The sequence below is a fragment of the Grammomys surdaster genome, unplaced genomic scaffold (genome assembly GCF_004785775.1).
Source record: "Grammomys surdaster isolate TR1022 unplaced genomic scaffold, NIH_TR_1.0 126086, whole genome shotgun sequence".
Classification (NCBI taxonomy): Eukaryota; Metazoa; Chordata; class Mammalia; order Rodentia; family Muridae; genus Grammomys; species Grammomys surdaster.
Window position 1 is genome coordinate 2900530 of NW_021620894.1, and position 27785 is coordinate 2928314.

At 41.2% G+C, this 27785-nt stretch overlaps 1 protein-coding gene and 1 pseudogene across 2 annotated transcripts; both read left to right on the top strand.

Annotated features, from left to right (window-relative positions):
- The first annotated feature begins 12233 nt into the window (after positions 1-12233).
- On the top strand, positions 12234-14994 carry Tmem225 (transmembrane protein 225). Of its 2 annotated transcripts, XM_028755917.1 has the most exons (4): positions 12234-12618; positions 13427-13573; positions 13846-13980; positions 14664-14994. In XM_028755917.1, exons 1-4 carry the CDS (start codon positions 12441-12443, stop codon positions 14891-14893), a joined length of 690 nt encoding a protein of 229 aa, XP_028611750.1. In that variant the 5' UTR covers positions 12234-12440; the 3' UTR covers positions 14894-14994. The 2 variants fall into 2 exon arrangements, with proteins under 2 accessions (XP_028611750.1, XP_028611751.1); XM_028755918.1 differs by lacking the exon at positions 13846-13980.
- Positions 14995-19858: 4864 nt separating this feature from the next.
- On the top strand, positions 19859-21370 carry LOC114611266 (annotated as a pseudogene).
- The last annotated feature ends 6415 nt before the right edge of the window (positions 21371-27785 follow it).

A 27785-nucleotide genomic window follows, 5' to 3' on the forward strand; every position in this document is an offset into this window, starting at 1 on the left:
GGGAGGGAGGGAGGGAGGGAGGGAGGGAGGGAGGATGTGTTGAAGCTGCTTCCTTTTGGGTCTTTGGAATTTGGAGAATGGTATCAGTCAAATGCATAGGACAGGCCAGGGTGTCATTGCACTTGGAAACCCATCTTTCCTGTGGTTTCTGCAGCATCTGTGTCTTCATCGGACAAGTGTCCGATGTTCTCCAGAACATTTCTTTCTTTTTTTCTCCATGACTCTCGTTTCTCTCTGCTATGCTTTAAGTGACATTTTGAGTTTCGTCACATTAGTCACTTCCCTTCTTTGCACACCGGGACTTTGGATGGCCATACCTGGCTCTGCAGTCTGGGAGCTGGGCAGGCTCTGCCACACGCCAGCCAGAGCTTCTCCAGGTCAGACTCCCTGGAGTCACTCCGGATCTAGCCGGAGAGCATCTCCCAGGTGGGAGCACGGAAGGACCAACAACAGAGCACTGAGGTCTGTACATGTGGAGCGCCTTTCTTAATATCCTCAAGATCATCACCCTGCTGGAGCAATACAGCTTCAGTGTTCCTGGGTTCTACGTCGGGGTTGGCTATTAAACTACAATGTCACTCCCAGTCCATGAGATCAGCTCCAGGCCACCGAGGGCAGGGTTGTGCACTTCACTCTGCACTGATTGAGCCTCTTCGAGAACACTCCTTCTCCCCACAGTCACCTCCTAGAGATGCCGCTCACCCAGGAACTGTGGCAGTTTCAATTCTAGCTCCCTGCCTCACATCTGTCCCTTATTCCCAGGACCCCAAGGAACTGAGTTTTAACAAAAGGTTCCCTCTCTTGATGGCACCCACCTACAGTGCTCTGTCTCACATAGTGGCATAATTGAATTTCTCTGCACTGACTTGCCCTCTGAAGGAAGCACTGTTCTATCAACTTGATTTGAGGTGTGTGAGGGCAGTGAGCTTGTTCTACACAGAGGACTGCCAGTCTCTCTTCACCGGGACACCTGGTTGTTTGCCTGAGGCTTGTGATTCTCTTCCCTAGCTGTGGAGCTACACAGCTCAGCTTCTTTCTGATGAGTGACTCATCTTTTTCTCTGCCATTGCAGTTCTGTGTCATGGCTTTGCTGAATCTCTGAAGCTCTTCCACTCTCCTTTTTTGCAATAGAGTCTATTGTTTCTTATTCTACTCTTGTTAACTGGATACATAAAGGAAACCTCTAGCTTTTTCCTCCCTTATTTCAAATGTTTTTCATACAACATATTTTTATCACTGTATTAGTAGAGGAGAATAACTATACATGATACACACATGGAATATATATTTTTTCTCATATATACACACATATATATAATTTATATGTGTAAATTATTTATATATATGATATATTATATATGTGTGTATATATATATATGTGTGTATACATATACATATACATATGCATATACATATATATAATTTGCTTATAAGCTGTGGTTCAACTAAGCTAACAATGGCTATCTATCAATGGAAGGTCTAACAATCCAATAATTGTTTCACAAGGCTGGATGTCACTGCTGGTCTTCAATATGCACCAGAATCCTGAAGAAGTAGGTTCTAATGCCAGTGAAGGAATGACCTTGCTAGTGAGAGTAAGAGCAGGCAAAGAGAGCAAGCTTCCTTCTTTTACGTTCTTTGTACGGGCTGCTGGCAGAAGGTGTGGCTCAGGTTAAAGGTAGATCTTCCCCCCTCAAAAAGGTCTGGATTGAAAGTGGGTCTCCCTGCTTCAAATGATTTAATTAAGGGGAAAAAAAATAATCCCTCTCAGGGGTACCCAGCCACTAGGTTTTAGTTAGTTCCAGACTTAGTCAAGTTGACAATCAAGAATAGTCACCACAGACATCTGACTTTCCTTCCCCTAACTCCTCCCACATTATCTCCACTTCTGATCCACCCAACTTCATGTCCTCTGTCCCCACTCCTCTCTCTCAAAAAAAAAAAAGCAAGTAAAATTTTAAACAAAACATTATAAAACACCCTAAGACAAATAAAAAAAATACACAGAAATCTTTCAGTCCATTTTCTGCTGAAGAACTACTCCTGGTCTTGAAGGCCACCCTGGCGCAAACTGGTTTCCCCTTTCCCAGCAGATATACACTGCAGCTAGCTTCTTGGTTAGGGGCAGGACCTTGGGTCCATGTCCCCTTCTCAGTGCTGGGATTTTGTCTGGCCTTTGGGAAACTGGGCAGGTCTTGTGCAAACCTACAACATCTCTGTGAGCTCGTTTATAAGCCAGTCCTGTAGTATGTGGAAGACACAGTTTCCTGGAGCCCCCTCCCCGCCCCCTTTCAGTCTTACATTGATACAAGATGTTATTTGTTTTCTTGATCATGGTCATTCTGACTGGGATAGAATGAAATCTCAAGGTAGTTTTTATATACCTTTCCCTGACAGCTTTCTCAGTCATTTATGTTTCATCTTTTGAGAATTCTCTGCTCAGTTCTATACCTCATTTTTTATTGGGTTGTTTGTTTTCTTGATACTTAGGGTTTGGGAGGTTTTTGGATTTATTTTTTGTGGGGTTTTTTTTTTGGTTTTTGGGTTTGGGGTTTTTTTGGTTTTGTTTTTGGCTTTTGGCTTTTTTTTTTTTTTGCTTCTTTATATACTCTAGATATTAACACTCTACCTCATATCTAATTTCTAAACATTTTTCCCATTCTGTAAGTGGCTGTAATTCTTTAATAATGGTATCCTCTGCTGTACAGAAGCTCTTTTAGTTTCATAAGGTCCCATTTACTAATTGTTCATGTTAACAGCTGTGTAAACAGAACCTTCTTTCCTGTGTCAAAGATTTCAAGAAGTCAATCCCATCTTTGTAAACAAGCAGGTGACTGAAGGACATATTTAAAATACAGTCGAGAGTATGTTAAGCGAGTCAGTTATTGTAAGGGCATCAAATACAATCTCAGATTCCTGGCAGTATGTATAGTGCTCTGGTAAATGTGAAAGCATCCTCTTCCTGTTCAGCTTGCTGTCGTCTCTGTGACCTCCAAAAGCCAGATCCCAGTAAGTAAAAATGCAAAACTTAAGCTGTGAATTGTCTACACCCACATCAAGATGACTCAAGCTCCCGAGGGCATCTTCTCACATGACCTCCTTCTAGAGAATAGCTAGGACTCAGAGCAAAGCGCACAATCCAGTCATGCAAGGGAAAGTGGCCTTCAGAGTCCTAGAGTTCCTAAGGAAGTCAAAGAAAGGTTAAATACAGATATTTGGTTAGTCTATGAACTCAATCAACTGGGAAACGCCAATGCTGGGAAACACCAGGGAAAAATCTACATCTGTTCTTAACAAAATGAAATTGGATATGTGTGATTAGGTTTATAGTAAAGGATACAAAGACCTTGTGCACACAGATAATCCCTAGAGAAGCCAAGAGAGTTAAACATTCAGCTGACCTTTTCAGTGAGATGAGGCACGTAGCTGCCCTTCCGGGAATGCTAAGAATGACGTAGTTTTACAATCTGGTCATCTTTTATTGTCAAATGAGACAGGCTCTGCCCCTGTCTCCCAGAATTTATGTTTTTACTTATCCTAGACCCTTTTCCCCTAAATCTTGAGGATTGTCTTTAGACCATAAAATCCATTCTTCTGAGTAATTTCTCTTGTGCTTTACAACAGCCTAAGTGACTTCTATGTTATCTTAGGGCCAGACCAATGCCTGTTCACTTTAGGCAAGCACCCTAGTCCCGAAATCTTGGACAGTCTCTCTGAGTCAACAGTACCCATTCTTGTGAAAGAAGCCAGATGTACCTTGTAAAGAGTCTCACTGTAAGCATGTCTTAAACTTTTGTGCACTTGGGACTCAGTTACTTGTTATCTGAATACTTTTTTTTTTAGATATGCCTAAAGTAAAATGATCAGGACCAGACGCTAGAAGTCCTGGCCTAGTACAGGTCACAATAAAATCAAGCTAAGTGGAATTTCATTTCTCCCTCGACCTACTCATTTGCACTCTCTGCCTGCTGTAAGGCCTGCTGAGGAGTCACCACAGTTTATGGTATGAGACCAAGAAGTGATTATACGCAGAAAATATTTATCTTTAAAATTGAATACCCTAAGTAACCATCTGTTCTACTTCCATTTGTCCTCTCAGCAGATTGCACAGAGATCTGTTCTAGATTATGAGCAAATGAATTATATATGCTATAAACAATGTATAAGAAAAGAAAATTTTCTATCAGCCGATCCTGACTATACGCATACGTGCTCTTTCATTATGCAAGTAGTTGATTTGTGAGAGAAACATTATTCGTTATTTGCTGTACAATATCATGTAGAAGCTAGCTGACTGGGAAGAATAAGCCTAATCAAAGGCATAAATATTCACTGAATTATAGAGTCAGGATATCTTGCAGTAATGGCAAAGCCCATCACCTACTTCCTCACATGAGGAAATCCTATTCTAAAGGACTTTGTTTCCATCTCAGGAAGATTACTGAATAAGAAAGAAAAGAAGTCAGAGACCAAGTAGTATACATGCATCTGACTGCAAGTGTGTAGATGCTCCACAAACATGTGCGGTGTGGATACTATTGGTTCATGAACACTTTCTTCCCTTAGGCCCAGCAGACAGAGGACAGGGTCCTTCATGTAAGTCCCCCATGATTGATGTTGATTCTTTGTGACATTACTTTCATATGTTAGGATTTCCAGCCACAGGAGATCTTGTGTAAATAGCCTTGGTTATATTTTCTTCAAGCTGGAGTCAGAGTTCCCAGGCATCCGACAGTGAGGGCTCCTGCTGGATGATCTCTTGCCACCAGAAATGTCACCGTACATTTCTCACTGAGCCAACGAAGATACACATCACCCTTTCACTTTAAGGTGAAAGAAAATAATACCTAGGCAAGAGTCCCAGAAACAATACAAGTAAAATCTCACCCACGAGATTCTAGGGTTACAAAAGTTCAGAAGTTCACTGTAATTTATTAGACCTTGTGATTCTCTCAATTGCCCTTGGATCACAGAGGCACCTACACAATTCAGTAAGAACAGAAAGAAACTAATTTAGGTTAGTAATCATTTCATCTTTCTTACAGTCTCTAGAGCTAGCATTATTTGGAAAGTCTTAATTGTCTCAATGGGAGCACATCCAATTATTTGAAGGTGAATCCTGCAATCATTAATCATAGTTGTTATCATTTCTGAGTCCTAAGACTGTGTCAGAGGAAAAAACTTTTACGTGTGGGTATAATTAGAGATGGATTCCCATTTTAAAAGCTAGCCAGAGGACTGCCTTGTCTGGCCTCAGTGGGAGAGGATGAACCTAATCTTATAACGACTTGATTCCCCAAGGAGAGGGATGGCAGACCATTGAGTGGGGGGAACACCCTCTCAGAGGCAAAGAGGGGGGGAAGGAGTAAAGAAATCTTGGAGGGGGGACCAGGAAGGGGGACAACATTTGGAATATAAATAAAGCAACAACAACAAAAACTAGCCTCCAATCTTCTGTGGATGTCTTACCCAGAGTTTCTTTTGCTGTGGCAAAATACCATGACTGAAAGAAAATTTGGGGAGAAAAAAAACATTAATTTCATCGTACACTTCCAGGTAACAACCCATCACTAAACTAAGCCAGGGCAGGAACTTGGGGACAAGAAATGAAGCAGTCCCTTGATGATTGCAGCACTCAAGAGAGCTGGCCCCACCCCTAGCCTGGGCAGCACAGTAGAGCTGGCCCTGGTGACATGGGTTTGGGAGAGTTGGTCCTGGTGGCATGAGCTGTGGAGGTGGGAACAGACTTAGCTACTGACAAGGCACTGATCCAGGGCTTTGAGCTGGCCCGTCTAAACATTTACCCCATTTGTAAGCTGTTGGAGCATGAAATGGGCTAGTCCTGCAGAAACAAAGCCGAAGGGTCTCCATGACTCAAGGCAACAGCGGGGTATCCAAAGGGAGTCTCGGTGAGTGTCCAGTATTGATGGTATAGCAGAAGCCACAGGCCTCAAACCAGACCAATGACTCATTGCAATGAACATTTACAACTGAAGATGCTTAGGCAAAGTGTATATTTTGTGACACACTGCAGCATCCACGGGTCCCATTTCCTCTACTTTGTTAGCTTTTGTGTTCTGTGGCCAGATTATCTCACTTCTCTAACCAAGGTTTCTTTATCAACAATATGGATATAAAATAAAGTTTATTCTATTTCAAGTTTTTTATATTTTTGAAAGCCACACAAGAAACATGCAAAATTTGTCCTTGACAAAGCTGAGATTAAAAGCATTCACCACTTCAGCCAGCATCTATAACACCTACTTAAGTATGTAAATACAAAACAATTAATCTCTTCAGTCATCCTTGAGGAATGTATCACATAAAAATAAAATCACCGAAAATGAAAAAAAAATTATGCAAAGAGTTATTTTATAAAATATGAAGAGATCAACATACATATGCTGCTATTGGTAGCAGACATTAGGTATCTTCTAGACAAGAAAACAAGGAGAAAATGAATCCATCTAGTTCCTCAGACTCCACCTCATTTCAGGATCCATTGGTGTATAATATGTGAACATGAACATGACCCATATATCACAGGAACATGTCAAAACCCACTTGACACAATGAACTGTGGATCTATTAAAATTATTTCTAACTGCTCACACTAACAATTATACACAACATGAAATTTTTTATTGCATCATATTTCGACATGTACACATACAGACAGAAAGGGGAAAATAATATGCAAAAGCAAATTGATTGTTTCAGTAAGACAGTACTTTTTTATTTATTCTTCTTTCATATATTATATCCTGAATGTGGTTTCTCCTCCATCCTCCCCATCCAGTCCAACCCCCATCCCACACTGTCCCCCATCCACTCCTCCTCCATTCCTCTTCAGAAAAAGGCAGACCTCCCATGAATATCAGCCAAATATGGCATTTCAAATTACAGTAAGACTAGGCACCACCCTTCATATTAAGGCTGGAGGAGGCAATGGGTCCTCCAGTAGGAGGAAAAACATCCCAAAGGCAATTGAAAGACTCAGAGACAGCCACTGCTCCCGCTATTAATCCCACGAGATACACAACCATAACATAGATTCAGAGGGCCTAGGTCCCTGATTCTAAGTTCGATTGAGGTTATATGAGTATTTGAGTCTGCAGGCTTTCTTTGGTGTTCTTGACCCCTCTGGTTCCAGCAGTCCTTGCCCCAACCTTCCTCAGGCTTCCCCAAGCTTCATCAAGCCTTCACAAGACCAAGAGCCTCTCCTCCCATTGATGCCCGACAAGACCATCCTCTGCTATATGTGTGGCTGGAGCCATGGGTCGCTCCATGTGTACTCTTTGGTTGGTACTTTAGTCTCTGGGAGCAAGGGGGGATCTGATTGACTGATATTGTTTTTCTTCCTGTGGGGTTGCAAGCCCCTTCAGTTCCTTCAATCCCTTCTCTTTTTTCTTTAAGATTTATTTTTTTAATATACATGAGTACACTGTCAATGTTTTCAGACACACTACAAGAGAGGATCAGATCCCATTACAGATGGTTGTGAGCCACCATGTGGTCACTGGGAATTGAACTCAGGACCTCGGGAAGAACAGTCAGCTTTTAACCACTGAGCCATCTCTCCAGCCCCCCTTCAGTCTTTTCTCTAACTTGTCCATTGGGGACACCTTGCTCAATCCAATGGTTGGCTGCGAGCATCCTCCTCTGTATTTGTCAGGCTCTAGCAGAGCCTCTCTGGAGACAGCCATACCAGGCTCCTGCAAAGAAAAAGAAAAGATTGGATAACTTAACAGAGAGTTCAGGCCTGAGAAGGTCAGGTATTTCTCTCTCAGATGCCATTTATTGACTGTAGCTCTTCACCTAGCGCAGCACCCACAGGTTGAGAACCCCTTTGGGGTCTCCAAAATATTAATATTGCAATTCATGACCATAGCAAAATTACAGTTATAAAGTATCAACAAAAATAATTTTATAGGTGGGGGTAAACCACAACGTAAGGAACTGCATTAAAGGGTCGCAGCATTAGGAATGTTGAGAACCAGATTTAGAGGGTAGGGCCTTATGGAGTTTTCCTCAATCCACACTGGGATGTCAACTAATGATACCATTGTTGAGGAAGGTCTTGTAATGATGTCATTGTTTAGGAAGGTCTTGTAATGATGTCATTGTTTAGGAAGGTCTTGTTTAGGTAACCATAGTGTTCAGAGGTCATGAGCACAGCTTCACTGTCATATATAGAAGACATTATCCCATAGCAGACATCCTGGTCATCTAGCTCTTATGACCTTCCTGCCACATTTTCCACGATGTTCCCTGAGCCTTGGGTGTAGTAATTGTGTTGAAGATGGATCAACGCTGGATGACAATTCCTAGATCAGTTGTTCTCTGCATCTTGGTCACTTGTAATTGCTGTAATGGTCTCCATCTGTGAGTGCTAAGAGCCACAAGCACGTATGAGCCTAAGACTAAATATTTAGAACGTGGTTAGACATGTACGGGATTAGAAAAGTGACATTAGTGGGTTCTCTTTAGAGTACTTGGCCTCACTAGACACAGGCAGTTGACTAGGTTTATAGTATCCACCATGAATTTCCTTCTATTGAGTGGCCTTTAAGTTCAATTAGACAGTTGTTGGTTACCCTCATGGTAGATGTGCCACTATATTGCACCTTGGGAAATATCTTGCCATGCTACCCTTTGTTGTCGTTTTATAGTGATGCTGAACTGTTGATTGCTTTATGCTATTTTTTTTTTGGAATAATACCTTCAGTCACTACCTCAGGGTAGAAGTTTCCAGAAGAACTTTTTTAACCAAATATATCCCACCAGAAATGGGAATACTCCTCCATTGCTGGTGGGATTGAAAATGCATACAACCCCTCTGGAAACCAATCTGGCAGTTTCTTAGAAAATTGGAAATAGCTCTACCTGAAGACCCAGCTACACTACTTTTGGGCATATACCCAAAAGATGCTCCACCACACCCCAAGGACACGTGCTCCACTATGGTCATAGCAGCCTTATTCATAATAGCTAGAAATGGGAAACAACCCAGATGTTCCTCAACAAAAGAATAGATACAGAAAATGCAGTATATTTTCATAGCGGAATACTTAGCTATTAAAAACAAGGACATCACGAATTTTGTAGGCAAATGAATGGAACCAGAAAATATCCAGAGTGAAGTAACCCAGACGCAAAAGGACATGCATAGTATGTACTCACTGATAAGTAGATATTAGCCATAAAGTACATAATACCATGATACACCCCACATACCCAAAAAAAGTTAAACAAGAAGGAAGGCCAAAGCAAGGATGCTTAAATCACATTCAGAAGGCTAAACAAAATAGTCATAGGAGACAGAGGGAGAGAGGGAATAGGATGGGAGTGGGGAGGGAGGCGGGGAGGGGAATGAGGAGGCAGACTAAGAGACAAGGAGAGACCTGGTATATGAGAGGCTCTGATCTTAGCTGAGATGGGGACATGAAACTTGAAGAGGCCTCCTCATGTAGCCAGGCAGGACCCCTAGTGGAGGGATAAGGATATCAACCCACCCAGAAAATTTTTCAATCCAAAACTTATTCTGTCTACAAGAAACACTGGGATGGAGCAGAGAGCAAAGGAAAGGCCAACCAAAAAAAAATGGTCTACCTCAAAACCCATCCCATGGGCAAGCACTAATCCCTGACCTTATTAATGATACTCTGTTATACTTTCAGACAGGAGCCTACTATAACTGTCCTCTAAGAGGCTCTACCCAGCAGAGGACTGAAACAGATGCAGATACCCATAACCAAACATTAGATGGAGGTCAGGGACACTTCTTGAAGATATGAGGGAAGGATTCAAGGCCCTGAAGTAGATGGGAACCCCACAGGAAGACCAAAATAGTCAACAAGCCATGACCCCTGGGAGCTCTCAGAGTCTGAGTCAGCAACCAAAGGACATACAAGGGCTAGAATAAGGCCTGCAGCACATATGTAGCAGACAGGTAGCACAGTCTTCATGGCTGTTTTGCCTGGCCTCAGGGTGAGAGAATGTGCCTAATCAGGCTGAGACTTGGTGTGCCAGAGTGGTGAGATACCCAGGGGAGCCTTACCCTCTGAGAGGAGAAGGGGATGGCATCGGGAGGGACTCTGTAAGGTGGGGACCTGGAGGAGGAGGAGTGTTCAGGATGTAAATTACTTACATACTTACTTACTTACTTACTTGATTAATTAATTAATAAAAATGTTCTCCACCAAAGAAATTAGTGCATTGCTTTTTAATTTAGACTAAATTCTCAAGACACAGGCAGAAACTTTCCATGTTCTAAGACAAAATATTACCTCTATCTCAGTTGCTAATGGATCTTGCTTCTCTTTGAAATCTCTTGTGCCAGGTCTCCATAATCCAGAAGTACTGTCTTCTAGGCTTCCACTAGAATGGCCAACTAAACTGTGTTCCCAGAGTTCTGGAGTCTTAAGTTTTTCCTATTGCAACTGCATTTCCATCAATTTCTGCTCTGACCCATTACTGTTACACACTGAAATAAGTAGTTCCCTGTTGTTCTTTCCAGTAAACTGCCTTCAGGCAGATTTACACAGAACTCCTCTCTTAAAGAACTCAAAGGAACCTAGCAGCTATTGCTCAGATACCGTTGGCCATCTGCCAGACACTCCTCAAGTCCTGTACATCTGAAGTCTTTGCTGACATAATAATGTTTTGTATAAAATTCTTATATGATAAAAAAAATCATTACCTCTAAGACTGGATCATTGCTGAAGGGTGGAAGAGCCAAGATTTAAACTTAAGGTGCTAAGTCTTTTCTCTTAACCATAAAGTCTCATTTATGACTAGATTTGATCTGGAATATTGTCTTTTCAGAGTTAAAACTATAAAGGAAATATGTTACTATCAAATAATACGTAGCCAGCTCTGGGTTAAAGAGAAAGTATTTGAGGCAATTAAAGAGGCCCTTTTGGACACCCCCCCCCAAAAAAAAGGATTCTGTGATGGAATTTTTAAAAACATAGAAGGAAATTCTGTGGGTAGGCCTACATAGGTCTGCACCAAGTCCTCGGTACATGTTGTCGCTATTATGTTTTTATGGGACTCCTTCCTGTGAATACAGTCAGGTCTCTTTCTCTTGCGTCTGTATTTTGGGACACTTTTTCTCCTGCTGGGTTGCCATGTCCAACTTCAATATGAAAATTTTTGTTTCATCTTATTGTATTTTGTGTTGCCCTGTTTAGTTGTTATCACCTTGAGGCCTTTTCTATTGAGACAAGAAGGAAGTAGGTTCCGAGAAGGAGATGGGGAAGAGCTGAGAAGGGAGAGGGAACAATAATCAGGACCCTTTGTATGAGAAACGAGTATTTTCAGTAAAAGATATTTTTTTTAAACTGGAAGGAAAGAAGCATGTCAAGACAGTTTCATTTTTAGCTCAGCAAAAAGCATTTAAGGAGTTTTAGAGCATCCCTCTGGATGCAAACCTAGTGCATACCATGGTTTTCTCCTCAAGGACTCCACAAAATGTCTTCTCTGCCAAGTTACAAAGGCAGTTCTGACAGAGAATGATTCTTATGCCTTATAGAAGGCAGTGGAATGAAATGGCCCAGGGTAGCAGGACAATTTGTTTCAGTTTCAGAGCTTGAGTCTCCCTCAAAGGCTAATTAATCGGCTTCTTTGAGAAACCTCATTGAAGACCTGAGGTTCTACAACACATCCAAAATGTCTAATGGGCATTACCTCTTATGGTGCCAACTAACTGAGCACTCATCCAAAAGACCTTGACTCATCCAAAAGACTCATCCTTTTCACAGACTCCACTGAGTGTCACTATCCTCTACACAAGTATTCCAACTGCGATACAGGACTAGGACTTCTTTAGTTAAGCCCATCAAGTCTTTGAAATCTATTTATGATCTCTATCTCTCTTGCTCTCTCTCTGTCTCTGTCTCTCTGTCTCTCTGTCTCTCTGTCTCTCTGTCTCTCTCTCTCTCTCTCTCTCTGTGTGTGTGTGTGTGTGTGTGTGTGTGTGTGTGTGTGTGTGTGTGTTTCTGTACACAAAGGGAAAGGAGAGATACAGAGAGAGACAGAGAGAGACAGAGAGAGACAGAGAGAGACAGAGAGAGACAGAGAGACAGAGAGAGACAGACAGAGAGAGAAATCAGACCTCATCATATTATAGCTTTCTCAAAGAAACTTGGTTTTTCCAATACCCTAGGTACCAAGGTCAAGGGTCAAACCAACAGACAGAGAATTCCATGGCAGTTTGTTGCTCTGACAACAGTCTGCCCTTTATATAAGAATGGTAAAGGGAGGAAGTTATCTTTTCTGTTCTTCAGATAACTTCAGCTTCTGCCTCTACTGACGTCTCTGCCAACATCTCTGCAGTTAGTGAACATCCAGAGTTCATCCTGCATCTTCTGACCGATCAAATCAAAGACATGTAAAATACTGGTGGTAGTCTCTAGTAGAAATTTTTATTCACAATAATGCACATCCCAAACAGAAGTATCCAGGCTGCCAACATATTCTTCTCCTCTGGGGCCATACTTCTGTTGATAGTAGGATTCATCATGGAAAACTGGGTGGAATTGGTTCCCAAAGTGAGAAAGGACAGAACTACCCACAGTCCGTGGCTGGGATGCTGTCCTTCATTTTGGCCTGAAGGTCAGAATTATACTATGGAAAGTGGTGGGTAGAAGAGAAATTTTCTTTGACTGATCTGCTCAACTTCAACTTTCTCAGGCAACTGTAAGCCATTTGCTGTAAAATTTCACCATGTAGATGTTTGGGAGAAAAAAACTGGGGTCTCACTGATTTAAGCACTGATTTTTTTCTTTTAAGTTTTGTTTTGTTTTTGCTTTGCTTTGCTTTGCTTTGGTTTTGGGTTTGTTTTTTGTTGTTTTGTTTGTTTGTTTTGTTGTTTTGCTTTTCTTTTTTTTCTTTTCTTTTTTTTTTTTTTTTTTTGGCTTTTCAAGACAAGGTTTCTCTGTGTAGCCCTAACTATCCTGGAACTCACTCTAGACCAGGCTGGCCTCAAACTCACAGATATCGATTTGCCTCCCACCTCCCAAGTTCTGGGATTAAAGGCATGAGCCACCACCTCGGCTTAAGCACTGAACTTTTGATAAACCTGATCAGTAGCAGTAGGGTAGCCAGTATAACTAGACACAAGAGGGTATGAAGAAAACGACTGACCTAAAGGAAAATGGATTTTAACACGCTAGGAGCAGATGGGCTGGTACAATACGTAACGACCTATGAGTTATAAAGATTCTCATAAAGACACTAAATTTCTGCTGCTTTGATTTTTCTGTCTCAAATACACTGCCTCTCCATTCTTTACTCCTTTTCTCTCCTCTGTATTCTGATTTTTTTTTTTTGACCCTCATGAAAGTTTGACCTACGCAACTGTGGAAATGGGTCTGGAAGAAATGTATATCCTTCTCTCAGTATAGCCTCTGCTTCCCAACAGAAAGCCTGCAGTCGATCCGACAGATGATGATGATGACTCTCAACATTGCTATCTACCTAAACATGGTCATAGGTCTGCAGTTCACCTACATGATTTCTCAACACAAGTGTGCGCATCTCTTTATTGGCTTCCTGAGTTTCTTCGCAGGTAACTTCCTGCCTTCCACTGGTATAGACGGAAGTCGCAATGGCTTGTGGGTTCCAGTCTGCAATCTTTTAAATAGCTAAGCTTTCCAGTTCTCTGATTCAAGGGTACCTGTTGTTTATGAATTAGATCCATCACTAACTTAGGATCACGCTGTGGAATAGCTGTGCTGGCCGAGAGAGGTTTGTTCCTATCACCATAGGATGAATGGGTGTGGAGACTTGACTGATGGGTTTAAACTTCCTGAAAATAAAACTCTTCCTTTTGGACACTAGGTTGCCTTTTGTTCTACGCAATCATTGTGTATCATCACAAGCTAAATAAAGGTCAGTACGAGTACTTCGTTAGTTACAAGATGAAATGGATACCTTTCACTGTCTACTTAACCATCGCCCTCTTTCTTACCTGTGGTGAGTATCCTCCCCACCCCAGGGCCCTTAAAGAGAGACACGGGTCAGTCAACATCCAGGGAGAGGAATGAGAAATAACAAAAATGGAGAGTCAGGGAATATACCAAAACCTGTACTTTAAAGGATGAAAACCCACCTGGACTAACTCTCTAAATAGAGTTCTTGCGAGCAGAAAGCTGAATTTGGACATGGTAGGCTATGCATGCCTGCCTCCGGGAGCATTCCTTGTCTTCTCCTTTTCGGTATTTTTAGTATCTTTCCATCTTAAAGGCAGATATAAATCACGAAAGACACCACCAATCACAATGGCCGAGAACAGGTGTTCGATTACGTTAAGAGAGGACCAGGGGTCCACGGAAAACAATGTGGTGCCAATGTAATTACAAGACAGCAGTAGCTGATACCAGAGACCAAGATAGGAGGTCCCCTTCTCCTGGGAAGCTTTAGAATTTTGTAAGAATTGCACATCCCCCAAGGAACCCAGGCAGAAGCACCCCTTCATTCAGGATGAGCCTTCCCAAGGGAGCTGAAAATCACTGAAGCTACTGTGGGAGTATTCCACTCCCTCAGACTAAAGCTAGGAAGTATTCACAAAGCTCAGTGGTCGGAGTCTTCTTAATATTTTGAAGGAAGTGATCTTTCACCTCTGCACGGTACGCTAATCCTGCTCCCTCTGTCTCTAGGTATCTTCTGTTTCATACAGATCACGGATAGATGTTCCTGCATGAAATTCTGTGTACCCCACACAGAAAGTAAAAGTCAAGAAATGACTCCGAGCACCATCCAAGTTGTGTCACTTCCGCCGCGCTCCGCCATGCCTCGGAGCATTGTCCATGTGCACTCTGTGACCTCAAAGGAGGGTACCATGTCGAAACCACATATTCAATCGCGTCGTGTGACCTGGGCTCTATGACTTGACAAGCTGTACCTTTCAGCACTGCCTGACATTGCTGTGGAATTATCTGTGTGTATCCAATCATTCATCTGTGCGTCGCAATGAAAAGATACAGGAAAAAAATAATGTCTGTTTTTAAATCTTGGCCTGATCAACAATTTCCTCTAATTTGTTATGAATATAAAAACCTTAACTGAACAGTATTTGCTGCACTGTTAACTCTATAACAGTATGGAAAACTTTCTTTTCTAATTTTACTGTGTAATGTTTTGAACATATTGATGGGACAACAAAGCAATATGATAAATTACCCATGGATACATCACTCTATGAATTTTAAAAATTATGTCATTTCTTATTATTTTCACATTTCTATTGGAAGATTTTTTTTTTACTTAAAAATGATGTTCCTCTAGACATTTTCCTAATTTTACCTTTATTTCCCATAATAAAACGCTTTTCAGGATGGCTGGCTGGTGATTTTACATTACACTCTCATTTCTACTTTAATGTTGCTGTATAAATGATGTCCAGCTAACTTTAAGTGTTTGGAGAAATGGTATACTTGTAGGACACAGTGGGAAACATAAGCTAGGACAGGACCAGAGGTGAAAGCAAGACCAAGTTTATCACGTTTGTGAAACAAGTGTCTCTATTCAACCTTCCTATACCAATGTGGCAAGTCCACACCATTGGTTAGTGATGGCAGCATTTCCTGTTAGAATAAGCATGTAAGCATGGACTAAACATTTCTGACGCTTCATCTGTATTAGAGGCAGGCTTCATCCAGGTAACAAGAGCATCGCATTATGTTTGTGGAGATGCAAAACATTCTGAGACAAGCACTAAACTATTCGGGGCTGTTTTACACCCCACTAATCACTATTTAGATCAGCGTTTGTATCAAGCCTAATATTTTTGAGACTGCATGACATCTCACACAATGAATTACTAAGCTGCTTATAGAACAAGCAGGTCTATGATATGCATTGCATAATTTGAATGGATATATATATATATATACATATATACATATATATATGGATATATCATATTTATATATGTATTTTTAAATTTCTTGAGAAATCTTGTGGGGAAGGGAAAGCACCAGTGTGCTTCTCTTTGTCCTCTGCAGTGTTACATTTGTGGCAGCAACCAAATGACTAAGCACCCCCTCTTACAGGGCCTCCCAAATAGATCTCATACTTTTTATACTCTATCTAGCCATTTGAAAAACAGACGATCAACCGTCCTGTAAAACAGTGGATGCCAATGGGCATGTTTGAAACAAGTTGCTTTAACCTCTAAGCACTGTTCACTGTTTGTCCTTTTCTACTGCTTATCTACATATCATCATAGTGCATTGTTTTATGACTGTTCCTTGATGAATCGTTTTGTCGCTGGTCTCTTGCTACTTAGGATAACCAAATTACGAGACTTGAACTAGGGCTATTCTTGTCTTCGATTCTACTCAGTTTCTCTTTGAGGTCATTTTCCACAGGCTTGCTCTCTAAGAAGTGATTTTCTAGCAGCAGTTTTTATTGTTCATATTACATAATATACTTATTTAAAATATCGTCTTTGTTTTTTAAGTATATGCTAGACATCACACCAAGCTTTGGGTGCTGGAGCTTATATTACTGGCAAACCAAATGCAGTAAAATAATAGTTAACCAGACTGAAGAGAATAAGAAGCCATCAGAACAGTGTCTCTTCAGTGCCATGGAAGACTGCACAGACAAAAAGGAAAGTGCCTTTGAAGTTAGCAAGATCACAGGTAAAACTGTAACAGGCAGATAACAACGGACAGATAGCAGGCAGCTGAATATGAACACATTATTCGACCTGTCAGGCTTGGGTGTTAATGGTCAGTGGAAGAAGAAGGAAATGAATGTGAATTCTAAAGCAGCTGTCCCATCTATACTGTAGAGTATGTTGTTTGTGCAGAAGTAAGTAGTTTGGAAGTTTATTATTTGGACATGGAAACATTGGAAAGGAAAACAATATTCAAACATTGGTGATGAAAGATTTTTTTTATTTGCACATAAACCTTATTTCGATAGTTAGGACCCTTTGGATTTTCTAGTTACTTTGTTCTGAGTACCCCACTTTCTAACACTTTTGAAGATTACTGGAGAATGTGAAACAATGTATCATGTTACTGTAAATTCCTCAATTGTCCTAAACTTTGTCCACCTTGTTAGCGTTCCACTTGGTTTTCCATGATCAAATTGCTGAAATCTAAAGATAAAAAGAAAAAATTAACATAAGCAAGGAAACACAATTAAAATGCATGATTTTTCTTCATAAATCCTAGAGACCAAAACCTGAAGAAGGTCCTTTGTTTTTTTTTACCAAGTACAAAAACATTAATTTATTAATTTTCAATGTCTTACAATATTGAAACATCTCATTTCACTATACCCACTGATATTACTCATTATTCACATGAATGATAAAATAGTTCTTCCTCTCTTAAAGTTCTTCTTAAATGAGATGACGTAACAAGGTTCCAAGGTTAGAAGACTGTTTTTCAGGTATGGCAGACCTTAGTGCCTACAAAGACCAATCCTTGTGGGAAACACCCAGCACACCCTGAAGAAGTAAAGGCTCCAGATACAAAGCTAGAAAGCACGACTGAATGTGATAGTCTAGGGGACAAGCTGGTGACCAGGGGAAAGTGTTAATGGGATAGCTGGTACAGGTCCTCAACTCACCCTCATATATGAATAAAACTAGACATACTTGCATAAACTGTAATAAAGTACCATGTTAGCACTCATATGTGGAATAGAGCAAAGTCAACCTCATAGAACTTGAATGTAGGAGTTACCAGAGGCCAGATTAGGAAGTAAGAGGACCAGGAAGTCGTTGATTGATGGATACTTACAGTTAGATAAGGTGAAGTCCTGGAGTACTTTTTTGGAGTAAATTGACTGTGTATAACTTTAATGTACATCTCAAAAACCTGAAAGAGACACCTCTCTACCCAGCCAGATCCTCAACATCCTTCTCCAGGGTCTAGCCCTGTAAGTCTGACTTATGTTCTCTTCCACATACCATCCCAAAGCCTCAGTATCCAGTTCAGGTCCCACACTCAGTGTTCCAGCCCAGTCTGGGCATCTATGCCGGAATCACAACCCACAGGCCCCTCCCACTGCACATCCAACCTGTCCACCCAGCCAGCTCTAGCCCCATACTTCAGATTTGGACCAGGATGCACACCCTGCACAGCAGCTCAGTTCTCTCTGTCCACCTGACTTTATACCAATATCTAAGCCCAACCCAACCAACTATCCTGTCTTCTACTGCAAACTGATATGCCCATATCAAACACAGAACTGACAAAGTCCAGAGGTCCAGATCTCATCCTAAAAGTACCAACAATTTAAAGATCAAAGCAGTGTCTCCCCTCCAAAACATACCAGTCATACAGAAATTTTCTAAAGGGAGAATGACACAGATGACAGAACACAAAATTTAAAAGAACGGTCATCAACTTCATTAAAAAGTTCAAGGAGTTTAAAGAAGCCATGAAAAGAAACAAAACAATAAAATTAAAGACAAAGGGATCAAGGAAAATAAACACCTGAGTGATGGCCAAGAAATCACACAAATAGGGTGATGGACATGGTAAGACAGCCCAGGATGGGAACATGGGACTCAATAAAAACAAAAACACTAATGTGGGCTCAAGCTGACTGAAGATGGGATTGGAACGCCTGATGATTCAACTAGAAAACGCAAAGGGAAGCCTGTCAGGTGCAAAGCATCAAGCAGAATAGAGAATATCAGGAACTCAACGACAATACACAGGATTTAGACTAAATAAGGACTATGAAAATAACCATAAACACAGGAAAAGAACATACTGGAAATGTAAACATAAGACCTTGGAATTGTTTGCATACAAAAGAGAGAAAAGCCCCAAGTCAACTTCCCCAAACTAAGGTAAGACATCTGAATAAAGATACAAGAATCAAGCAAGACCCCAAATAGACAAGACTGGAAAAGAATATTTCTACAGTACACTGTAGTTAAAACATAATAAATAGAATCAGGAATGCATTTACTATACTCCTAAAAACTGTTAAGGTAAAGTATTCTGACCCTCCTTGTGTCAAAAAAAAACTAGTGGTCAATATGAGTTAGTGTCTATGTTAATTAGCTAGACTTAGTAATTTTCAAATATGTTTACACATACATACATACATACATACATATATATTTCAAAATAATACGATGGACATATTGGTAAATATGTACAGTTTATGTCAAATTTTAAAAATTTTAGGAAATGTTTTGTATTTGGTTGTTTTGGTGCTTTTGGTGTAAGAAATAAGTAATTGGAACTTGAGAGGGCTGGCAGATGGCCAACGGTATCTGAGCAATAGCTGCTAGGTTCCTTTGGGTTCTTTAAGAGGGCAATTCTATGTAAATCTGCACGAAGGCAGTTTACTGGAAAGTACTCCAGGGAACCACCTAGGAATCTTTCAAGAGTCTTCTCCTTTGCTTCTTTATCCCATCAGAATAGTGAGAGTTCAGAGTCAAGAAGCAGATGTGACCCTAAGTTGCCTCCAGTTGTGGAAGTACTTCCCCTGAGAGGCACGAGTCTTGGTATGAGTCAAATCATTCAACCTATCAAAGGAATACATTGAGGTTGGACTTCAAGTTCAATAACAAGCAATATTATTTCTCTGTCCATGTCCTCCATAGACTCAAAAGACAGACTACAGCTGCTGTAGCCAGCTAGTCACAAAACTACGAATTTGGCTTCATGGGTCCCAGCCATCTCTCTGTTGGCTTCTACCTTAGGGACAACGTTTGAAAAGGTTGAAAGAAATGTATTGTGGGGCAGTTTCAAAATGATGTGCAGGCCTTGAGATCTACAATTGCCACCCCCTCCCCCAGTTAGGAAGTGGGGGGGGGGGGCAACTCATGGAGAACAGTAAGTTTGCTAACTGTGGAATCTTCACTGACAAAATGACATTGCATTCCACCTCTGCCTGGTGTTCAGCATCTGACAGTGCTGGCAGAATTTCTTCAGAACAAATCAGCCAGCGGGTACGACCGAAACTGCAGCTTTTGAAGATTTTGCAGGCAGCAGGTGCTCAGGGTGAAGTATTCACCACGAAAGAGGGAATGCTCTATCTAGACTACCTCTACCTAGACTAGTATATAACAGAGAAGCAGCTCTATGATCAACAGGAGCAACATATGGTATTACTGTGGTGGAGATCTTTGGGGAGATCTACATGGATGTCAGAGTTTTTCTGTGAAAGATCCAAGCCCCCTCTATGACATGCTAAGAAAGAATCTTGTTACATCAGCCTCTGTTGACACAGGGTTGCCTGGGTTTTAGAACTGACAGACTAGCCGCCATCTGAGGAGGTCCTTGAGGATCACACTATGGATATTTCAAGTCAAGACCAATTGAAGCACAGTGCAGCAGAATACTCCAATCCCAGAAAAAGAACTGAGGAAGATGACATTCACACGCTGCCCACCTCACGTCGCAAATGCAGAGATTCCAGAGCGGAGGAAGACTTGATAGAACATGTATCTCAAGATGAGACATCTAGACTTGACCTTGATTTTGAGGAACGGGATATCGCTGGCCTGCCTTGGTGGTTTCTAGAGAATCTGGGAAACAACTCTACACTGAGAAGTAATGGCTCAACTGATTTACAGACAAATCAGGATATAGGTACTGCCATTGTTTCAGACACTACGGACGAGTTGTGGCTTTTAAATGAGACTGTGTCAGAGCAATTAGGTGTTGGGATAAAAGTGGAAGCTGCTAATTCTGAGCAAGCAAGTGAAGTAGAGAAAACAAGTGACGAGAAGACGGTTGAAGTGGAGAAAGACGATGATCTTGAGGAGTCCAAGTCCTTACGTGATGATACTGATGTGGAAGTTACTCCCGAGGATGAGCGGCAGTGTACCGAACCCAAGAACTTTAATTTTCTAAGCAAGACGTACTGCTTTCGTTTCTGGACCTTGAGGAAGGATGATTATTCGGATCGTTCTGAATTAACTCCTTCTGTCTCTTCATATAATATCACTATCGTACCTGAAAAGGATAATGAAGGAATCAATGTCCCTGATCGTAGGGGAACCATTTCGGCTCCTGTTGCTAAGCCTAAAGATGGATGTTTAAAGGAGGAAAAGCCCAGGTTCAACCCTTGCAACTCAGTGGAAATTTTGGATTCGGCTCATAGGTCGGAAAGCCAAGAGATCATCTCAAGCACGAGAGCACAAACAGATATTTTTTCTGAGCAGAAAACAGAAACCGAAAGTATGGAAGATTTCCAGAATGTCTTGAAGCCGTGTAGCTTATGTGAAAAAAGGCCTCGGGACGGGAACATTATTCATGGGAAGACGAGCCATCTGACGACATGTTTCCACTGTGCCCGAAGACTGAAGCAGTCTGGGGCTTCATGTCCTGCTTGTAAGAAAGAGATTCAGTTGGTTATTAAAGTTTTTATTGCATAGTTGAGCAGGAGAAATACAAGGAGGACCAGGTCATTTATCAAAAACCAGTATTCCTAGAAGCAGGGGCAGAAGATCACCAATTTTGATGCTACTCTGGGCCATATAATGAGACCTTAGTCTTAAAAGGATCAGTATTGAGCATCTTTTATAAACGCGACCCATTGCATGTGTTTCTTTATATACGCATCTACGGAATTTTAGATTAGTTTTGAGGGTTTCATTAATGAGAAGATACTTCTATCACTTTGTTCTCCTTCCAAATTGTAAACCCAAGAGGGAATAAAACCAATACAAACATAGCAATGCATTCTTTTATTCACTTCAAAATTGTTGCAAGAATAATACATTTGTTGATTTATTCCCTAAAAAAAAAAAATAAAGGTATTGTGCATAAATAACCAATTATACTTTCATCTTTTGTAGGTTATTTCCTTCATAAAATAAACTTGTTGAGAAGGACTTCAGAGAGAAGTTAGCATTCATGAATTTTAAGAATTCAGTAGTAATTTATTGTCAACTTTTAAACTGGAAAGGTATCAGCTTTTAAATAGAATCAAGCTCACACAACAAAAGACCAAAATTTCATCTAATAAAGAATAGCTTTTCATAAAATGGGGGCAAAGGAATGCCCCCACACAGTTCTCTAAATCATATACAAGTATTCTTGTATCCATAAATATTAATATAGCACGAATGGCATAAATTTATAATTAGCATTTGAGTCCTGTGGCATGCTGAAGGAATGCATTATTGCACTATTCTTTTTTTTATTGGATATTTTATTTATTTACATTTCAAATGTTGTCCCCCTTTTCCAATTTCCCCTCCAGAAATCCCCTACCCATCCTCCTTCCCCTGTTTCTATGAGGGTGTTCCCTCACTCACCCACTCCAGTCTCTCTGCCCTGTTATTCCCCTACACTGTAGCATCGAGCATTCACAGGTCCAAGGGCTCCCCCTAACCCCCGCCACTGATGCTCGACAAGGTCATCCTATGCTACATATGCGGCTGGAGCCATGGGTCCCTCCATGTATACGCTTTGGTTGGTGGTTTGGGCTCACTATTCTTTATGTGTGGAAACATACTACAAGCACACAAAGCCAGAAGAGACTCTGGCAGGGGGAGCACACAGCTGTTTCCGACATACTGGTCACACAATCATTAATAGAAATAAAAGCAGCTGGTGGGAACAGCTGAGGATAATGTGGATTGCTACAGATTAAGAAAGTAAAATGAAGACAATGAGTCTTTCTGGGAAACCTGGGAATCAGGGAATCTGTGATGAGTGAAACCTAGTCCTTGCACAAAAACCAAATACCTTGGTTCCAGTCATGCTCCACTTCCTGTTGTCGAACTCTGGTCCAACCAGCAGTCCTCAATAAGCCAATGAAAAGAGCTAAATTAAAAGTGGAAAGCAGAAAATGGAGATTGATTTGATAAGGCCACCTTGGGAAGAGGGATAAGGAAATCCAATAAATTCCCCCAACTCTCCCCTCACCTCAGACACCCTTTCCTACCCACAGACCATCTTTGACTCCGTCGTGCGGACATACGTCTCAGCCTATGAGGTGAGGTGATCTGACAAGTTGTTAGAGCTGTGTAAAAATCTCTTTCTGGGAGACGAAGTTCAGCCTCTGGCTGGTGCTTTTTCTTTTTCCCACCAAGAAATCCCTGGGGGAGAATTTCTACTTCTTTGGAGCCAATAGTCTAATAGTCAGATTGAGAGATATTAAGTGTCTTTTTACAATATTTTTATTTCAGCCAGACATGTTACGTTATGGCCAAGTTGCAGGTAACCTAAAGACCAACGAGGAGCCAATTCTGATGTAAACCATGTAAGGGTCTTTATTATGAGCTCAAGAGCAAGGTCTCTCAGACTCTCTCCTTTACAGCAGGTCAGACTGAGAGCCCTAAGGGTTTAGAGGTTTTGTTTGTTTGTTTGTTTGTTTTGTTTTTTGTTTGTTTGTTTTCTGTGGTTACAGCAAACTCGGGGAATTTCCATACAGGTCAGCAAGTTAATATTTTAAAGACTGCATTTCTGATGTAATCTGTAGGAACCCAACACAGGGCAGAACCACCTGAAAAACAGGATGGTCAGGTTATCTATTCTCGGTAGGATGTCTTAGGTTATCTCTTTGTACCTTGGTCTTGCTATTGTAGCCTGGCTGTTGCTAAAATGGGGGGGGGGGGAGTGGGGGATGTTTGCTCAGGTGTGATTTTCTTCCTGGAATTGGACTTTAGTCCCTGATCTCGCATAAAATGGAGTTTCTTCAAAAACTGGGTTGGCTGGATTTTGTGGTTACACCACAATGTATTTCTATGTTCTCAGTCGCCTTGATTCTAAAATAAAGTGACTTGTGTCCGTGCGCGACAGAGAACTGGAAGATTTGAGCCAGTAGGTACAACAGTTCTGGGGAGACTTTGTAAAGATAGACTGCTCTAATGCTTAAGGAAACTCACTTACCAAAGCCAAAAGGACCCTGAACAGATGGCGGAGCATCCTTGAAATCATACAAGTTGATGATGAGGCTCTAGGTTCCCCTTTTCTCTTTCTTTCTCTTCTTTCCTTCTTTCTCCCCACATCAGAGATAATTGTGAAAACTGAAGCAAAATGGAGTCACACGAGTCAGACTTCACAAACGCGTGCGCATGCATAGAACTCGAGCCCCTGAAGGAAGCATGCCTTTGAGGACTCGTGCATATAGAAACTATTACAAACCCTTTCTGGAGAACTTTTACAAGCAGACACCATAATAATAACTTTTCGTAAGAATTTTATTTGGTTTCGAAGCCTGGGCCAAGGGACTGAGGTGCATATCTTACTTACCAAAGCAGACCTGACATCCATGTTTTCCCAACATCCCTCAGTCCTACCTGGCATACTCTACCCCTAACTGTGAATTTTTCAGCCCAGGGAGTGGGCTGCCCTTCCACCAGAGGCTCTTCCCTATATAATACATTTTGGTCTTCTTCTTCTCTCCTCCTCTCTCCTCCTCTCTCCCTTCCCCCCTCAATTCCCCCATCTCTTTCCATGCTTTTTCTCTTTCTCTTTCCCCTCTCACTCCTTTCCCATGGTGAGTTCCCTGGCCTCCTCCCCTGGGGCCAGTGAACTCACCCAAGAGCAGCTTCCCAATAAACTGCCTTTAGTATAATCTAATCTGGCATGAATAGGCTCCTTTCACCAATGGAGAAATAACTTGTCGCTTTCCAAACCAGAGCTTTCCCATGAGTCACAGGATAGCTATCCAGATGTACAAAAATACTTATTTAACACACTGTTAATGTTCTATTAATGAACGAATGATGAACTCCTGCTATAGGACTTTGACACCAGCCTTCTCTTATTTCAAAACAGATCGTTTGAACTCTACTCTCTTACATTTAAATGTTTCCCCTTGTCTCAACCTCTTTAGGTTCATCACGATATACATAGCTTACATTGTAATATTCTTTAATGTCTTTGAAGATTCTTTCTCTCTCTCACTCTCTCTCTCTCTCTCTCTCTCTCTCTCTCTCTCTCTCTCACACACACACACACACACACACACACACACACACACACAATTTCTCTCTCCCACATTATTTAGATTGACATAAGTAAATCATACATCTCAGGCCTATATAAAAATGTCAGTATTAAAACCCTCATGTACCTCAATCTTTTTAACCTCTCTACTGCCTAATGATGCCTGCCTCTTCTGCAAGGCAGTAAGCACTTATGTGACGTCATATATCATATGCATTGCTGTTTAGTTCTGACTAAAGACAGTCTTAACATTCTTCTCAATTCAACTAGACTTTGAACAAACCCAGCAGTGATTCAGAGCAATGGCAGGGTTTCAGGGTGCAGGGAACATTCTCTGGGGCAGGATAGAAGGATGGATAGGAACATGAAGAGGACATGTCAGGGAAAGGAACCCTTATCTCAAGAGTCTGGTTTAAGTCTCCAAGAGATGCTAACAGAATACCTTGACACAACTAACAAAGCTCACTAACGAAGATTTCCTACCTAAAACTGTTGCTTTTCATATGGAGATACTTCAAATAAGAATGTTAAAATAGCAACGGGGGGGGGGGAGTATGAGGATGGTAGGTGAAGTGGTTCTCCTGTAAAAGCATGATTCATTGGCGTTCAAATAATAATTTAGAAAGTATAGTAAGCTGTAGGGTTAGTGTGGACAAGGAAACAGTGGGTTGGGAAATCACACTGAAGGCTCCTCAAAAAGGTCATGGGAAAGAATTACAGGCTAGAAAGCCAGGAAAAGATTAAGAGGATACAGGAATGGAGAGAAGCCCTTCACCCTAAGGCTGAGAATCAAGACACTTGTGTTGAACCAGCACATTCTAAATTGGCTGCAGAGATAATCCCTGTGTTTCTAAAGCTATTTCAATGATGATGTTCAAAGCAAAATGATGGAACATGCTTGCTTACAGAATGTTTGTGACCCTGAATTCAGCTGTGACACCTTTCCTATCTCATCTCTAAACCGTATCTAAACAATACACCATGTAAAAACTGATCTACAATATCATTTCCATGAGGAAATTGAGATAAAAATGGAATCAGTTCATAAATCTTTGCTTAATATTTTTAAAGCTACATTTCTGCAAGAACTGAACACAGGGTCAAAACCACCTGACAAACAGGATGGCTTAATTATCTATTCTCTGCAGGATATCTTAGGTTATCTCTATGGAGCTTGACCCTGCTATTGTAGCCTGACTGGCTGTTGCTAAGGGGGTGAGTTGCTATAGGATGCTTGCTCAGGAGAACTCTGTGATTTTCTTCCTGGTACTAGAGTTTAGCCCCTGGTCTCACAGAAAATGGAGATTCTTCAAAAACGAAGATGGTTGGGCTTTAGAGATCTTCAGGTTGTAACTTCATCTCTAATACAGTAGGGACTTTTTTGCTCAAAAGAGGCTCCATCTTGTCTGCACAGGACACAGAAGTTCCCAGTGGTAACATTTAAAAGGGTGTTACCAACCACCAAACATGCCATTTGTGCCAGCAGATGTTGCTATCCACTTGTCCCAGGTGGTGCCTGAGAAGCAGACGGTACACGTGTGCACAAGCTCTCCCTTGTAGACAGTCTTTTCTTCTGGTCTCGGGGTACCTGTGGGTGACCCATCATCATTTCTGGCAAGAAATTTCCTGGAGGGACCCTAATTGCTAGTACCTCCATGGCACATAATCTCATCAGAATCTAAAAATCTTAATATTTTAAGCCTTTTTGTCTGGATGAGTAGTTACCTTTGTGCACCACAGTATCCATGGAGGCCAGAAGAGGGTTTTATCTCCTGGGACTGAATTGACAGGCAGCTGTGAGCCATCCAATATGGATGCTAAGAACCAGACCCTGATTCTCTGGAAAAGGAGCAAGAACTCTTCACCCCTAAGCTTTCGCTCCAGCCCTAGATTTAATATTTGAATAATGAAATGTCTGTAGGTTCGATGGAACTGCTATCTGCTTCTGTTTCCTCTTGTATAACACACCTTATGTGCTCAGGAAGCTGGGGCTTTTATTTCACAACCAGGCTATAGTTTTCCTATGTGTCTAGAGAGTTCTTTCTGTCCCATATTGACAATGTCTTCTTCCTCTACTCAGGATTAGCAGACACTCTTGCCAGTTGCCTGGGTATAGGTCTAAGTCTACCTCAAATTGACAGCCATTGCCTTTAATTTTTCAAAGAAAAAAATTATATGAAGGCTATTAATTCCCAAATAGATTGTTTCCTTTAATCTGTATTGAGATTAGATATGTATTATGACATGGATTTCTTCACCAATTCACAGTTCTCGGGAACCTTTGAAGTTGATCTTAATCCTCACCCAAATGCAAAACATTTGCCTTCCATCCCTGGGATCCAAACCCTGGTCCACCCTCCGAAAGTACAACTGGCACCATCAAACCCAACTGACCTGTCACACTGATGGGCCCACCTCTTCCTAGACTCAGATGGCTGCCTTAATTTTGTAAGGTTCACTAACATAGGTAAAAGGTTGGGGCTTCAGTTTTAAGCTTTTGTGCTTTTTCTCATAGTGTGTACAGCAGAAGAGTTTCCTAATATCTGAGCTCCAATACTTCAGAAAGAGTAATCTAAAATTGAAGAATTTTTAAAATTACAACAGCTAAATGACAGAAAACTCTATGGAGAAAGTGGTAGAAGACAAAACAGACACGTGAAGATAATGTCTGCACACAATAATCAATCTATGAATATAAATGAACATATATGCAGTGTTGAGAATAAACATGGCTCTTGCTCCAAAGAAAGAAGTCAGAGCTCATTCTGAATCAAATACGAGTGCCTACAGCATCGAAACACAGATTCTGGTTCCCCTGAAGGATTCCTTCCAGTGTGGAGATGATTACATAAACTTTGAGTCACGGGTGGAGGGGGGGAAAGACAGTTG

What these genes read in the sequence shown, in the direction of transcription:
- Tmem225 (XM_028755917.1), top strand. Translation starts at nt 12,441, where the DNA reads ATGCACATCCCAAACAGAAGTATCCAGGCTGCCAACATATTCTTCTCC. An exon ending in TCCTTCATTTTGGCCTGAAG is followed by an intron (nt 12,619 to 13,426) that starts GTCAGAATTATA and finishes GCTTCCCAACAG; the next exon opens with AAAGCCTGCAGTCGATCCGA. An exon ending in CGCCCTCTTTCTTACCTGTG is followed by an intron (nt 13,981 to 14,663) that starts GTGAGTATCCTC and finishes CTCTGTCTCTAG; the next exon opens with GTATCTTCTGTTTCATACAG.